Source organism: Lithobates pipiens, unplaced genomic scaffold (assembly GCF_037356315.1).
Source record: "Lithobates pipiens isolate NorthernLeopardFrog02 unplaced genomic scaffold, aLitPip1_a1.2 Scaffold_28, whole genome shotgun sequence".
In the NCBI taxonomy this organism is placed as follows: domain Eukaryota; kingdom Metazoa; phylum Chordata; class Amphibia; order Anura; family Ranidae; genus Lithobates; species Lithobates pipiens.
Window position 1 is genome coordinate 4,641,695 of NW_027507789.1, and position 16,133 is coordinate 4,657,827.

Consider the following 16,133-nt stretch of genomic DNA (forward strand, 5'->3'; position numbering starts at 1 on the left):
GCTGATTCTATGAGTGACACATTGCATGAGAAATGTGTCAGCTGCAGTACCCAACACTCACCAGCAGAGGACCCCCTCCCTCTCCGCCTTCCCCACCACCACCACCCAGCTGCACAGACCTGTCTGTGTCTCTCCCCCTTGTCTTCTTTGAAAGTAAAGCTAATAAGATTCATAGACAGGAGGTGGAGCTGAGCTCAGGAGGATCTCACTCTCCCCCCCCCCCCCCCCTCAGCAGCAGGCACAACTGACACTGCTGAGCCCAGAAAAAGGGGTCCATGGCTCGCTCACCTTCCCCCTTCCAGGTAGGGATCTTCCCGCAACCTTTGGGATAAAGCCAAGGCTCCTGGCTGCCATGGGGAGGCTGGGATTTTAAAGGAGGAAGCTCTGTTGCCAAGTCCCGTCTTCCCTTCCTGGATCTGAAGCGAGAGGAGGATTAGGAGAGCAGCAGGTAGCAGAGACAGGGAGAGCAGCAGGTAGCAGAGACAGGGAGAGCAGCAGGTAGCAGAGACAGGGAGAGCAGCAGGTAGCAGAGACAGGTGAAAAGCCATGGAGGAGACCAAAGCCACCAAAGACAAGAGCCAAGGGTCCAAGAAGCTGTTCCGGAGCCGCTCCTTGAAGTCGGTGGGGAATTTCATGCACAGGATCCTGAGAACTTTGAGCAGTTTGTCCCACCTGGGGGACGGCGAGAGGGGCCCCCCGGACCTGGGCGGCGGCGGCGACGACGACGGGGGCTTCAGGCGGGAGGACCACCCCGGGGAACTCGGCAGAGGGGTCCCTCAAGAGGAGACCAGGGTGGTGCAAGGAGGGGACAGCAACAATAACCTGGGCAAGGGTCAGGGGCCGCCCCGGGGCCAGGAGATGCCCAACTGGAGCTCGGAGGACAAGGTGCCCGGGGTGCTTGGGCTGAAGAACCACGGGAACACCTGCTTCATGAACGCCGTGGTCCAGTGCTTGAGCAATACGGATCTCCTGGCGGAGTACCTGGGGATGGAGCAGTACCGGACGGAGCTGGGCAGAGCGAAGGTCAATGGGTTGGTTCAGAAGGACTCGACGGTGGAAGAAGCGCCAGCTAACGGGGGCAGAGGGGAAGTCACCGAGAGGCTGGCCTCTCTGGTCAGGGCTCTGTGGACCCTGGAGTACACCCCTCAGCTATCGGTGGAGTTTAAGGTGAGCGACTTCTTTTTAATTGTAACTCGTTGCATGCTTGAAGTGCTGGTATGCCCAGCCTTAGGCAAAACACGGGCACTACAAAAACCCAGCATGCAGGGCCGGATCTAGACTGTCTGATGTGGGGGGTGCAGGGGGAAAAAAATGTCAGTGGACAGCAGGTAGGAGGTCAGTAGGGCAGAGGAGGGTACCATCAGCAGTTTGTATGAAAGTGTATAGGATCAGCAGGACAGGGATCAGCAGGGCAGAGGGCACCATCAGCAGTTTGGGCAGTGTAGAGGACCATCAGGACAGGGGTCATAAGTGCAGTGTACAGGGGCAGAGGGTACCATCAGCAGTTTGTTGGGCAGTGTACAGGACTGTAAGGACAGGGGTCATAAATACAGTGGGCACCATCGGCAGTTTGTTGGGTAGTGTACAGGATAAGCAGGACAGGGGTCAGAAGGACAGTGTATGGGGTCAGAGGGCACCATCAGCAGTTTGTTGGGCAGTGTACAGGACTGTAAGGACAGGGGTCATAAGTACAGTGTAGGGGGTCAGCAGGGCAGAGGGCACCATCGGCAGTTTGTTGGGTAGTGTACAGGACTGTAAGGACAGGGGTCATAAGTACAGTGTAGGGGGTCAGCAGGGCAGAGGGCACCATCAGCAGTTTGTTGGGCAGTGTACAGGACTGTAAGGACAGGGGTCATAAGTACAGTGTAGGGGGTCAGCAGGGCAGAGGGCACCATCAGCAGTTTGTTGGGCAGTGTACAGGACTGTAAGGACAGGGGTCATAAGTACAGTGTAGGGGGTCAGCAGGGCAGAGGGCACCATCAGCAGTTTGTTGGGCAGTGTACAGGACTGTAAGGACAGGGGTCATAAGTACAGTGTAGGGGGTCAGCAGGGCAGAGAGCACCATCGGCAGTTTGTTGGGTAGGGTACAGGATAAGCAGGACAGGGGTCAGAAGGACAGTGTACGGGGTCAGAGGGCACCATCAGCAGTTTGTTGGGCAGTGTACAGGACTGTAAGGACAGGGGTCATAAGTACAGTGTAGGGGGTCAGCAGGGCAGAGGGCACCATCAGCAGTTTGTTGGGCAGTGTACAGGACTGTAAGGACAGGGGTCATAAGTACAGTGTAGGGGGTCAGCAGGGCAGAGGGCACCATCAGCAGTTTGTTGGGCAGTGTACAGGACTGTAAGGACAGGGGTCATAAGTACAGTGTAGGGGGTCAGCAGGGCAGAGAGCACCATCGGCAGTTTGTTGGGTAGGGTACAGGATAAGCAGGACAGGGGTCAGAAGGACAGTGTACGGGGTCAGAGGGCACCATCAGCAGTTTGTTGGGCAGTGTACAGGACTGTAAGGACAGGGGTCATAAGGGCAGCGTATGGGGTCAGCGGGGCAAAGGGTACAATCAGCAGTTTGTAGGACAGTGTATGGGGTCAGAAGGGCAGAGGGAAGCAGCAGCAGCTTGTAGGACAGGGGTCAGAGGGTACCATCAACAGTTTGTTGGGCAGTGTACAGGACTGTAAGGACAGGGGTCATAAGTACAGTGTAGGGGGTCAGCAGGGCAGAGGGCACCATCAGCAGTTTGGGCAGTGTAGAGGACCATCAGGACAGGGGTCATAAGTACAGTGTACAGGGGCAGAGGGTACCATCAACAGTTTGTTGGGCAGTGTACAGGACCATCAGGACAGGGGTCATAAGGGCAGCGTATGGGCTCAGCGGGGCAAAGGGTACGATCAGCAGTTTGTATGAAAGTGTATAGGGTCAGCAGGGCAGAGGGCACCATCAGCAGTTTGGGCAGTGTAGAGGACCATCAGGACAGGGGGCAGAGGGTACCATCAACAGTTTGTTGGGCAGTGTACAGGACTGTAAGGACAGGGGTCATAAGTACAGTGTAGGGGGTCAGCAGGGCAGAGAGCACCATCGGCAGTTTGTTGGGTAGGGTACAGGATAAGCAGGACAGGGGTCAGAAGGACAGTGTACGGGGTCAGAGGGCACCATCAGCAGTTTGTTGGGCAGTGTACAGGACTGTAAGGACAGGGGTTATAAGGGCAGCGTATGGGGTCAGCGGGGCAAAGGGTACAATCAGCAGTTTGTAGGACAGTGTATGGGGTCAGAAGGGCAGAGGGAAGCAGCAGCAGCTTGTAGGACAGGGGTCAGAAATGCAATGTATGGGGTCCGCAGAATGGAGCACAGGGGTCAACAGGGCAGTGTACAGGGCTCCTCAGTGTGGAGGGCAGACGTGGGTCTGCAGGGAGAAGGATTGGTTATTGTTGCAGGGCACAGGGCACGGGTCACTGCTGGCAGGGCATTCATCAGAACTCCTTTGGCTTTGGGGGGGGGGGGGGAGGGTGAAATTTTAAATTGGCCCATCCCAGCACACCCCTAGATCCGGCCCGTGCCAGCATGCCCTGCCAGTACAAACAGTCAACTTTTGAATCTTTAGTTGGTGTTGAACTACAAGTGCCAGCATGCATGACTTGCACCCCACCTATGTTCCCTCCAGGTTGGAGGCAACTCCAAAGGCCACCGTGCCTCACCAATGTAAAACCCTGGGGTTCCAAGGCAGGTGATCTACAGATCTCAACAGGCTTTGGAAATGCTGAGCCTTGTAGTTCCATGGCACGCTGCCTGGCATAAGTTCCACGACTGGTAATGTCTTTTTGCCAACAGGGCTTGATGGTTCTTGTAGTCCTCCTGCTGCAGGTGGCTCCCAGTACTTTACCAGTAGAGCATACGAGGTTGTTTAGCTCCATCACAGGCACTGTTGTCCTCTAACGGGACCTTTTTGGTCTTTGTAGTTCTGCTGGTGGTCCCAGTACTTACCAGCGGGGAATACTGGGTCTTAGAGTACCACTACTGGTAACCGTGACTAGTGATGGACGAACTTCCGACGGGACGTTTCGCGAACGCGAAACGCGAACGGACACAAACGTTCGCGAAAACGACCGTTCGCCGCGGGCTCCATTGACTTCAATGGGAGGCGAATTTCGCAAACCTTTAGGTCGAATTTGCGGCCACGGGGTAATTATTAGGGGGTAGCACGTAGTCCCACCACCTGGACAATAGCATAATACATGTATGAGGTGAATTTGGGATCGATAACTACAAGCATTTTTTTTTTATTTGGGAAATTGTTCTGACAATTCAGGACTATGGAGCTAATGAAGGCAATGGAGGAGAGGGAAGGTCAGGGACCAGGGTAGGCAAACAAGAGGGTGCAGGAGATACAGAGCACTGACAGCAGCACCGTAATACAGAGCACTGACATCAGCACCGTGACATACAGCGCTGACAGCAGCTCCGTGACATACAGCGCTGACAGCAGCTCCGTGACATACAGCGCTGACAGCAGCTCCGTGACATACAGCGCTGACAGCAGCTCCGTGACATACAGCGCTGACAGCAGCTCCGTGACATACAGCGCTGACAGCAGCACCGTGACATACAGCGCTGACAGCAGCTCCGTGACATACAGCGCTGACAGCAGCTCCGTGACATACAGCGCTGACAGCAGCTCCGTGACATACAGCACTGACAGCAGCTCCGTGACATACAGCGCTGACAGCAGCTCCGTGACATACAGCGCTGACAGCAGCACCGTGACATACAGCGCTGACAGCAGCTCCGTGACATACAGCGCTGACAGCAGCTCCGTGACATACAGCGCTGACAGCAGCTCCGTGACATACAGCGCTGACAGCAGCTCCGTGACATACAGCGCTGACAGCAGCTCCGTGACATACAGCGCTGACAGCAGCACCGTGACATACAGCGCTGACAGCAGCTCCGTGACATACAGCGCTGACAGCAGCTCCGTGACATACAGCGCTGACAGCAGCTCCGTGACATACAGCACTGACAGCAGCTCCGTGACATACAGCGCTGACAGCAGCTCCGTGACATACAGCGCTGACAGCAGCACCGTGACATACAGCGCTGACAGCAGCTCCGTGACATACAGCGCTGACAGCAGCTCCGTGACATACAGCGCTGACAGCAGCTCCGTGACATACAGCGCTGACAGCAGCTCCGTGACATACAGCGCTGACAGCAGCTCCGTGACATACAGCGCTGACAGCAGCTCCGTGACATACAGCGCTGACAGCAGCTCCGTGACATACAGCGCTGACAGCAGCTCCGTGACATACAGCGCTGACAGCAGCTCCGTGACATACAGCGCTGACAGCAGCTCCGTGACATACAGCGCTGACAGCAGCTCCGTGACATACAGCGCTGACAGCAGCTCCGTGACATACAGCGCTGACAGCAGCACCGTAAGCAGCCCCAGGAGGAAGTCAGCACAGCACAGGGATGGTGTGATCCCCTCATAATAAGAACCCCCAGGAGGAAGTCAGCACAGCACAGGGATGGTGGGAGCCCCTCATAATAAGAACACCCAGGAGGAAGTCAGCACAGCACAGGGATGGTGGGAACCCCTCATAATAAGCAGCCCCAGTAGAAATATGACACCGCTCAACCTCTTCAAAGAGGAGGGTAGGGGCATATAGTACGGTGTGCTTTTTTGGGTCAGGGAAGTGAGCCAAATGAATTAAGAAGGTCTGTGTGCTTGATTCCAAAAATTGTTTATAGACATATACATGGTCTACTGATCACATGTGTTGAATTCCTCCGAGATCCATGCCTCATTCATTTTTAGAAATGTGAGGTAGTTAACACTGTGGTGAGCTAGGCGAGTACGCTTATCGGTCACAATCCCCCCTGCTGCGCTGAACGTCCTTTCGGACAGGACACTGGATGAGGGGCAAGCCAACAGTTCGATTGCAAATTGGGCAAGCTCTGGCCAGAGGTCAAGCCTGCCCACCCAGTAGTCTAGGGGTTCATCACTCCTCAGAGCGTCCACATCGGCCGTTAACCCAATGTAGTCGGACACCTGACGGTCTAGGCGTTCCCTGATGCTGGATCCGGATGACACCTGTCGATGGGTCGGCTGAAAGAATGACCTCATATCCGAAGTCACCAACACATCTTCAAACCGGCCTCTTCTTGCAGGCGCTGTTGGATTGGTACCCGCAAATCCTTCTCTGGGAGTGGGAATTGCTCCTCTGCCAGCGCACGCAAAAGCAGAATGCAGCATTTCTCGAAGCAAGGCCTGGAAGTGCTGCATTCTGACAGCCCTCTGCGACGGCGGTAACATTTCCGCCATTTTGTGTTTGTACCGGGGGTCTAAGTACGTTGCCACCCAGTACTGGTCCTTGACCCTCATGCTTTTTATACGGGGGTCCCTATTAAAACACTGGAGCATGAAGGCCCCCATTTGCACTAAAGTGGAAGCGGTGTGGTGGCCTGGCTCCTGCTCATCATCCAGGATAATGTCGTCCTCTTCATTCTCCTCTCCCCATCCTCGCACAACAGGGATCCCAGAAAGGTTTAAAGCATGCTCTTCTTGCTCCTGCTCATCCGCCCCGGCACCATCCTCCTCTGACTCCTCATCAGACTCCTGTTGTTGACTTGTCTCAGATAGAGTAGCCCCCCCTGGGAATTCATCCAGCATTGCGACTTCCTCATCTTCCCGCTCCTGCTCCTCCACAGCCTGATCAATGACACGACGCAATGCACGCTCCAGAAAGAAGGCATAAGGTACCATGTCACTGATGGCGCCATGGCTGCGACTGACCAGTTTGGTGATCTCCTCAAATGGCCGCAGAAGTCTGCATGTGTCGCGCATGAGCAGCCACTGGCGCGGTGAAAAAAAACCCAGCTCCCCAGAACCGTTTCTTTCGCAGAGTTCATACAGGTAGACGTTAACTGCACGTTTCTGCTGGAGCAGCCTATCAAGCATATAGAAGGTTGAGTTCCATCGCGTCGGGCAATCGCAAATAAGACGTCTGACCGGCAGATGGTGTCGCCGCTGAATGTCAGCAAGGCGAGCCATGGCCGTGTAAGATCTTCTGAAATGGGCCGAGATTTTCCTTGCCTGCCGCAAGATGTCCTGGACCCCAGGGTATTTGACAAGGAATCGCTGCACGACCAAGTTTAAGACGTGTGCCATGCACGGCACGTGCGTGATTTTGCCCTGTTTCAATGCGCTAAGCAGATTGGCACCGTTGTCACACACCACTTTACCAACTGTCAAATTGAGCGGTGTTAGCCACTCATCTGCCTGTGAACGCAAAGCTGAAAGGAGTGCCGGGCCAGTGTGGCTCTTTGCTTCCAGGCACAACAGACGCAGCACGGCATGGCAACGTCTCACCTGGCATGTGGAATAGGTTCTGGGGAGCTTGGGCGGTGCAGTGGAAGAGACGCTAGCAGCGGAAAAGGAGGAGGCAGCTGAGGAGGAGAGGGAGGAGGATGGAGTAGGAGGAGGAGAAGAAGAGTCAGGCCTGCATGCAATCCGTGGCGGTAAAACCAAATCTACACGGGTGCCACGGGTTACATGCTTGACGGCCGTCAGAAGGTTCACCCAGTGGGCAGTAAAACTGATATACCTTCCCTGCCCGTGTTTGCTAGACCACGTGTCTGTGGTCAGATGTATCTTGGCACCGACACTGTGTGCCAGAGATACATTCACTTGCCGCTGAACATGGCCATATAGCTCTGGGATGCCCTTCTCTGAGAAATACTTCCTTCCTGGGACCTTCCATTGTGGTGTTCCAATGGCCACAAATTTGCGAAAGGCCTCCGAGTCCACCAGTTTATATGGCAGTAGTTGGCGGGCTATGAGTTCTGACAAGCCAGCCGCCAACCGTTGGGCAAGAGGGTTATCCGGCGTCATCATTTTTTTACGCTCAAACATTAGGCCCACGGAAGCCTGCCTTTTTGCAGAAAAATGTGAGCTTGGCGTGATGGAAGGTGGAGTGGAGGACAATTGTGAGGAGAGAGGAGAAGGAGAAGTAGAAGACGAGGCTGGACGGTGAGAGCCTGCAGTGTGGCTTTGTGTGTTCCGTTGCTCCCACTGGGCTCGGTGATGGCTGCTCATGTGCCTTCTTAAGGCGGTCGTCCCTAGGTGAGTATTGGGCTTACCGCGACTAACGCGTTGACTGCAAAGATTGCAGATGGCAACGCTATTGTCAGCAGCGGACACGTTAAAAAAAGCCCACACTGCGGAGCCATGTGCCGGTGTCCTGGGAGCGCCAGATGTGACCGTACATGGTCGATGACTCGCTCCTGATACATTTGCAGTCTGCTTTGTCCCTGCTGTGCAATGTAAGTCATTGCTGCTTCTCCTCCCTATCTGCTGGTCCATATCTCCCTCTGAACTCCCCTCCTCTTCCTCTCTTGTGGGCACCCACGTGACATCACTAGACACGTCATCATCAACGTCACCTTCCCCACCGCTATAAGTAGAGTAGGCAGCAACACCGGGGACCAACCTCCTCCTTGGGCTGATCTGGGTACTGGCGTCAGACTGCTGAGTAGCGCTTGTTGCTACCTCCTCTTCCTGATCCAATACCAAGAGTGGCTGCGCATCAGAAATGTCCTCTTGATATGGATCGGAAAATAATTCCAGTGACTCAAGCGGAAGGTATGTGGTGGTGGTGGTGGTGGTCGTGTTGTTGGTGGTAGTGTCTTTGGGGGTGCACATAGCAGAGAGTGAAGAAGAGGGTGCAGATCGAGAGGATGAGGAGGGTGCAGAAGAGTAAGGCTGAGCGAGCCACTCAACCAAGTCTGGTGCATCCTTTAAAGTAATTGAACGCACCTTCTGCAACTTCCCACTTTGGCTCAAGCCTGTTGCTCCTGCCCTACCCCTACCACCCCTGCGGAAGGGCCTGCCTCTTCCTCTGCATGTCATTTTTTAAATGACCCTGTGACAAAACTCTTAGTCCCTATACCGCTGAAGGACTGCTGCAGTATAGGTGAGCGGTCAGCAGTGGTGCACGTCAACCCTATCTATTGTGGACCTATAGCGGTCCTTACAGAACAGCAGACTGTACCGCACTCAAGCCTATGTACCGTAGCACCCTATACCAAGTTACCAGTCCTTATAAGAACTTTTGTGGACCAAGCAGGTTGTGTATTAGTGTTTAGCAGACTGTACGTCAGTCCCTATACCGCTGAAGGACTGCTGCAGTATAGGGCAGCGGTCAGCAGTGGTGCACGTCAACCCTATCTATTGTGGACCGATAGCGGTCCTTACAGAACAGCAGACTGTACCGCACTCAAGCCTATGTACCGTAGCACCCTATACCAAGTTACCAGTCCTTATAAGAACTTTTGTGGACCAAGCAGGTTGTGTATTAGTGTTTAGCAGACTGTACGTCAGTCCCTATACCGCTGAAGGACTGCTGCAGTATAGGGCAGCGGTCAGCAGTGGTGCACGTCAACCCTATCTATTGTGGACCGATAGCGGTCCTTACAGAACAGCAGACTGTACCGCACTCAAGCCTATGTACCGTAGCACCCTATACCAAGTTACCAGTCCTTATAAGAACTTTTGTGGAACAAGCAGGTTGTGTGTTAGTGATTAGCAGACTGTACGTCAGTCCCTATACCAATGAAGGACTGCTGCAGTATAGGGCAGCGGTCAGCAGTAGTGCACGGCAACCCTATGTATTGTGGACCGATAGCGGTCCTTACAGAACAGCAGACTGTACCGCACTCAAGCCTATGTACCGTAGCACCCTATACCAAGTTACCAGTCCTTATAAGAACTTTTGTGGACCAAGCAGGTTGTGTATTAGTGTTTAGCAGACTGTACGTCAGTCCCTATACCGCTGAAGGACTGCTGCAGTATAGGGCAGCGGTCAGCAGTGGTGCACGTCAACCCTATCTATTGTGGACCGATAGCGGTCCTTACAGAACAGCAGACTGTACCGCACTCAAGCCTATGTACCGTAGCACCCTATACCAAGTTACCAGTCCTTATAAGAACTTTTGTGGACCAAGCAGGTTGTGTATTAGTGTTTAGCAGACTGTACGTCAGTCCCTATACCGCTGAAGGACTGCTGCAGTATAGGGCAGCGGTCAGCAGTGGTGCACGTCAACCCTATCTATTGTGGACCGATAGCGGTCCTTACAGAACAGCAGACTGTACCGCACTCAAGCCTATGTACCGTAGCACCCTATACCAAGTTACCAGTCCTTATAAGAACTTTTGTGGAACAAGCAGGTTGTGTGTTAGTGATTAGCAGACTGTACGTCAGTCCCTATACCAATGAAGGACTGCTGCAGTATAGGGCAGCGGTCAGCAGTGGTGCACGTCAACCCTATGTATTGTGGACCGATAGCGGTCCTTACAGAACAGCAGACTGTAACGCACTCAGGCCTATGTACCGTAGCACCCTATACCAAGTTACCAGTCCTTATAAGAACTTTTGTGGACCAAGCAGGTTGTGTGTTAGTGATTAGCAGACTGTACGTCAGTCCCTATACCAATGAAGGACTGCTGCAGTATAGGGCAGCGGTCAGCAGTAGTGCACGGCAACCCTATGTATTGTGGACCGATAGCGGTCCTTACAGAACAGCAGACTGTAACGCACTCAGGCCTATGTACCGTAGCACCCTATACCAAGTTACCAGTCCTTATAAAAACTTTTGTGGACCAAGCAGGTTGTGTGTTAGTGTTTAGCAGACTGTGCGTCAGTCCCTATACCGCTGAAGGACTGCTGCAGTATAGGGCAGCGGTCAGCAGTGGTGCACGTCAACCCTATCTATTGTGGACCGATAGCGGTCCTTACAGAACAGCAGACTGTACCGCACTCAAGCCTATGTACCGTAGCACCCTATACCAAGTTACCAGTCCTTATAAGAACTTTTGTGGACCAAGCAGGTTGTGTATTAGTGTTTAGCAGACTGTACGTCAGTCCCTATACCGCTGAAGGACTGCTGCAGTATAGGGCAGCGGTCAGCAGTGGTGCACGTCAACCCTATGTATTGTGGACCGATAGCGGTCCTTACAGAACAGCAGACTGTAACGCACTCAGGCCTATGTACCGTAGCACCCTATACCAAGTTACCAGTCCTTATAAGAACTTTTGTGGACCAAGCAGGTTGTGTGTTAGTGATTAGCAGACTGTACGTCAGTCCCTATACCAATGAAGGACTGCTGCAGTATAGGGCAGCGGTCAGCAGTGGTGCACGTCAACCCTATCTATTGTGGACCGATAGCGGTCCTTACAGAACAGCAGACTGTACCGCACTCAAGCCTATGTACCGTAGCACCCTATACCAAGTTACCAGTCCTTATAAGAACTTTTGTGGAACAAGCAGGTTGTGTGTTAGTGATTAGCAGACTGTACGTCAGTCCCTATACCAATGAAGGACTGCTGCAGTATAGGGCAGCGGTCAGCAGTAGTGCACGGCAACCCTATGTATTGTGGACCGATAGCGGTCCTTACAGAACAGCAGACTGTACCGCACTCAAGCCTATGTACCGTAGCACCCTATACCAAGTTACCAGTCCTTATAAGAACTTTTGTGGACCAAGCAGGTTGTGTATTAGTGTTTAGCAGACTGTACGTCAGTCCCTATACCGCTGAAGGACTGCTGCAGTATAGGGCAGCGGTCAGCAGTGGTGCACGTCAACCCTATCTATTGTGGACCGATAGCGGTCCTTACAGAACAGCAGACTGTACCGCACTCAAGCCTATGTACCGTAGCACCCTATACCAAGTTACCAGTCCTTATAAGAACTTTTGTGGACCAAGCAGGTTGTGTATTAGTGTTTAGCAGACTGTACGTCAGTCCCTATACCGCTGAAGGACTGCTGCAGTATAGGGCAGCGGTCAGCAGTGGTGCACGTCAACCCTATCTATTGTGGACCGATAGCGGTCCTTACAGAACAGCAGACTGTACCGCACTCAAGCCTATGTACCGTAGCACCCTATACCAAGTTACCAGTCCTTATAAGAACTTTTGTGGAACAAGCAGGTTGTGTGTTAGTGATTAGCAGACTGTACGTCAGTCCCTATACCAATGAAGGACTGCTGCAGTATAGGGCAGCGGTCAGCAGTGGTGCACGTCAACCCTATGTATTGTGGACCGATAGCGGTCCTTACAGAACAGCAGACTGTAACGCACTCAGGCCTATGTACCGTAGCACCCTATACCAAGTTACCAGTCCTTATAAGAACTTTTGTGGACCAAGCAGGTTGTGTGTTAGTGATTAGCAGACTGTACGTCAGTCCCTATACCAATGAAGGACTGCTGCAGTATAGGGCAGCGGTCAGCAGTAGTGCACGGCAACCCTATGTATTGTGGACCGATAGCGGTCCTTACAGAACAGCAGACTGTAACGCACTCAGGCCTATGTACCGTAGCACCCTATACCAAGTTACCAGTCCTTATAAAAACTTTTGTGGACCAAGCAGGTTGTGTGTTAGTGTTTAGCAGACTGTGCGTCAGTCCCTATACCGCTGAAGGACTGCTGCAGTATAGGGCAGCGGTCAGCAGTGGTGCACGTCAACCCTATCTATTGTGGACCGATAGCGGTCCTTACAGAACAGCAGACTGTACCGCACTCAAGCCTATGTACCGTAGCACCCTATACCAAGTTACCAGTCCTTATAAGAACTTTTGTGGACCAAGCAGGTTGTGTATTAGTGTTTAGCAGACTGTACGTCAGTCCCTATACCGCTGAAGGACTGCTGCAGTATAGGGCAGCGGTCAGCAGTGGTGCACGTCAACCCTATGTATTGTGGACCGATAGCGGTCCTTACAGAACAGCAGACTGTAACGCACTCAGGCCTATGTACCGTAGCACCCTATACCAAGTTACCAGTCCTTATAAGAACTTTTGTGGACCAAGCAGGTTGTGTGTTAGTGATTAGCAGACTGTACGTCAGTCCCTATACCAATGAAGGACTGCTGCAGTATAGGGCAGCGGTCAGCAGTAGTGCACGGCAACCCTATGTATTGTGGACCGATAGCGGTCCTTACAGAACAGCAGACTGTACTGCACTCAGGCCTATGTACCGTAGCACCCTATACCAAGTTACCAGTCCTTATAAAAACTTTTGTGGACCAAGCAGGTTGTGTGTTAGTGTTTAGCAGACTGTGCGTCAGTCCCTATACCGCTGAAGGACTGCTGCAGTATAGGGCAGCGGTCAGCAGTAGTGCACGGCAACCCTATGTATTGTGGACCGATAGCGGTCCTTACAGAACAGCAGACTGTAACGCACTCAGGCCTATGTACCGTAGCACCCTATACCAAGTTACCAGTCCTTATAAGAACTTTTGTGGACCAAGCAGGTTGTGTGTTAGTGATTAGCAGACTGTACGTCAGTCCCTATACCAATGAAGGACTGCTGCAGTATAGGGCAGCGGTCAGCAGTAGTGCACGGCAACCCTATGTATTGTGGACCGATAGCGGTCCTTACAGAACAGCAGACTGTACCGCACCCAAGCCTATGTACCGTAGCACCCTAGACAGACCAAGTTACCAGTCCTGATAAAGAGCTTTGTGGAACAAGTGAGTTGTGAATGATTAGCAGACTGCAGCAGAAGGGCAGCAGTCAAGTATAATATTCTTTCTATATTTGGAAGAAAGAATATTATACGTGTACAAGCCTATTACCGTACCACTGATACCAGTCCTGAAAAGAACCTTTGTGGAACTAATAGTAACAGCAAGTCTTTAAAATTATCCTCACTGCCTGACACACTGCTTCCTGCCTGTCCCTATACAAATTGGCAAAAAAGAGTAGGCTGGAACGATTAGCTGGAACAGCTCTTTTGTGGACCTGATAGTAACAGCTAATGATGATGATGATGATGATGATGAAGAAAGACTAATCTGGCTGAGCTGTCCCTAAAATAGCAGCATACAGCGCTCTGTCCCTTTATCTAAACTGACAAAAGAAACTCAGGCTGCTGACCTAACACCTATACCAGTCCTGAAAAGAACTTTTGTGTACCAAATAGCTAGCGTTTTCTCTGTCCCTACTCCACACAGGATCCTTTCCCTACAGTGACAGAAGAAAGAATGTAAAATGGCCACCGGATCGGGTGTATTTATAGGTTAGGGGGAATGTCCAAGTGTCCATGAGCTGTCATGTCTCAATTGGTTGTCCTGTAACACATGATAAACGTGTCACGAAAGGTTAAAGTTCTTGTATACATTAAACACGTAAGTCCGCCGGGGCGAACGACGGAAAAAGGCGTTCGAACCCGCGGACGGCGAAAGTCGGAAATTCGCCGCGAAACGACCGCCGGGCGAACCGTTCGGCCATCACTAACCGTGACTGCTACCAGAACTTTCTGGGTCTTGTAGTCCCCAAGCTGCTGGTGGTGCCCAGTACTTTACCAGTACGGCCTATTGGGGCATTTAGTTCCACCTCTTTTAGCATTTGTCTTCAAACATGACCTGTTGGGGTCTTGTAGTTCTTCTGATGCCCCAAGTACCTTACTAACCATAGATCATGTCTCCTGCCCACAGGGCCTGCTGGTTCTTGTAGTCCCCCTGCTGGTGGTCCCCAGTACTTACCGGCAGGGCATACTGGGGCGTTTGCTTTCCACCAGTTGTAGCATTGTCGTCTAACGGGACCTGCTGGGTCTTGTAGTTCTTCTGCCACCGGTTCTTCTGCGCCAAGTCCTTTAACAGTGGGGAAGACTGGGTCATCAAGTTCCACCATCATTAATGCCTCCTGCCAATAGGGCTTGTTTTTGATTCCTAACGCTCCCCTGCTGCTGGTGGTCCCCCAGTACTTTACCAGCAGAGCATAGGGATGTTGGATGAGAAGGCCTGGCTCGCAGTCTCCACACTAATTCATCCCAAAGTTGTTCTATTGGGTTGAGGTCAGGACTCTGTGCAGGCCAGTCAAGTTTCTCCACCCCAAACTCGCTCATCCATGTCTTTATGGACCTTGCTTTGTGCACTGGTGGGCAGTCATCCCCATTCCCAACTGTTCCCAGAAAGTTGGAAGCATGAAATTGTCCAAAATGACTTGGTATGCTGACGCTTTAAGAGTTCCCTTTACTGGAACTAAGGGGCCAAACCCAACCCCTTGAAAAACAACCCCCCACCACAATCCCCGCTCCACCAAATGGTTTAGACCAGTGCATAGAACACCTTTGGGATGAACTAGAGCGGAGACTGCGAGCCAGGCCTTCTCGTCCAACATCAGTGCCAGACCCCACCAAATGGTTTAGACCAGTGCATAGAACACCTTTGGGATGAATTAGAGTGGAGACTGCGAGCCAGGCCTTCTCGTCCAACATCAGTGCCAGACCCCTACAAATGCGCTTCTGGAAGAACGGTCAAACCTTCCCATAGACACATCTCCTAAACCTTGTGGACGGCCTTCCCAGGAGAGGTGAAGCTGTTATAGCTGCAAAGGGTGGGCCAACTCAATATTGAACCCTCCAGACTACGACTGGGAAGACATGTGCGTGTAAAGGCAGGCGTCCCAATACTTTTGGTAATATCTTCCCCCTGGTGGTGAGATGGGGTAGGTGGGTGAACGTCTCCTCACATGGCACCTGTGTGAATGTGGCTGTGTACACAGAGCGGTGACACCATGGAGTGACAATGTGATGAAGTCACCGTGCGGATTACACAATCCGGATTCTTGTTTGTATGAGACGCGGATCTTCTCTCCCCGAAACTCTTCAACAATTATTCCGCCAGAAAGAGAAAATCAGGTTCTTCTCGGTGTTCGGAGAATCGCTTCACTACGACGTGAAATCCCCGCCGCCGATAAATGTCCAACTAAAACAAAGAGGGAGGAAAAAATCATGAAAAACCATTTATTATTATTATTATTATTATTATTATTATTATTTATTATTATTATTAATAATGTATTAAAAAATGAACTGTATGGGAGGAATATATTTCTGACCAAAAGGATTCATTACACCAAACTTTCTAAACAAAGGGCCAGTTTACTGTCCTTCGGGCTTTAGGGGTGGGGGGCAAACTTTTGCCCAGTGGGAGCAGAAAATTTCCTGGCATCAGTGGGGTAAACAATGCCACATCTTTAGTATTAGGGGGGTGAAATAGTGCCCCATGGTTGGTGTCGGTGGGCGGAAAAGTGTGCTCCATGGTTGGTGTCGGTGGGCAGAAGAGTGCCCCATCTTTAGT

The 16,133-nt window shown here is 52.1% G+C and overlaps 1 protein-coding gene across 1 annotated transcript in view; it reads left to right on the forward strand.

The window, feature by feature from the left end:
* Window positions 1-216: 216 nt before the first annotated feature.
* USP43 (ubiquitin specific peptidase 43) overlaps window positions 217-16,133 on the forward strand; it is a 77,318-nt gene continuing 61,401 nt past the window's right edge. Inside the window, exon 1 of the mRNA XM_077458596.1 lies at window positions 217-1,167. Coding sequence (XP_077314722.1) covers window positions 547-1,167 — 621 coding nt within the window. The 5' untranslated portion in view covers window positions 217-546. The remainder of the gene's footprint in view (window positions 1,168-16,133) is intronic.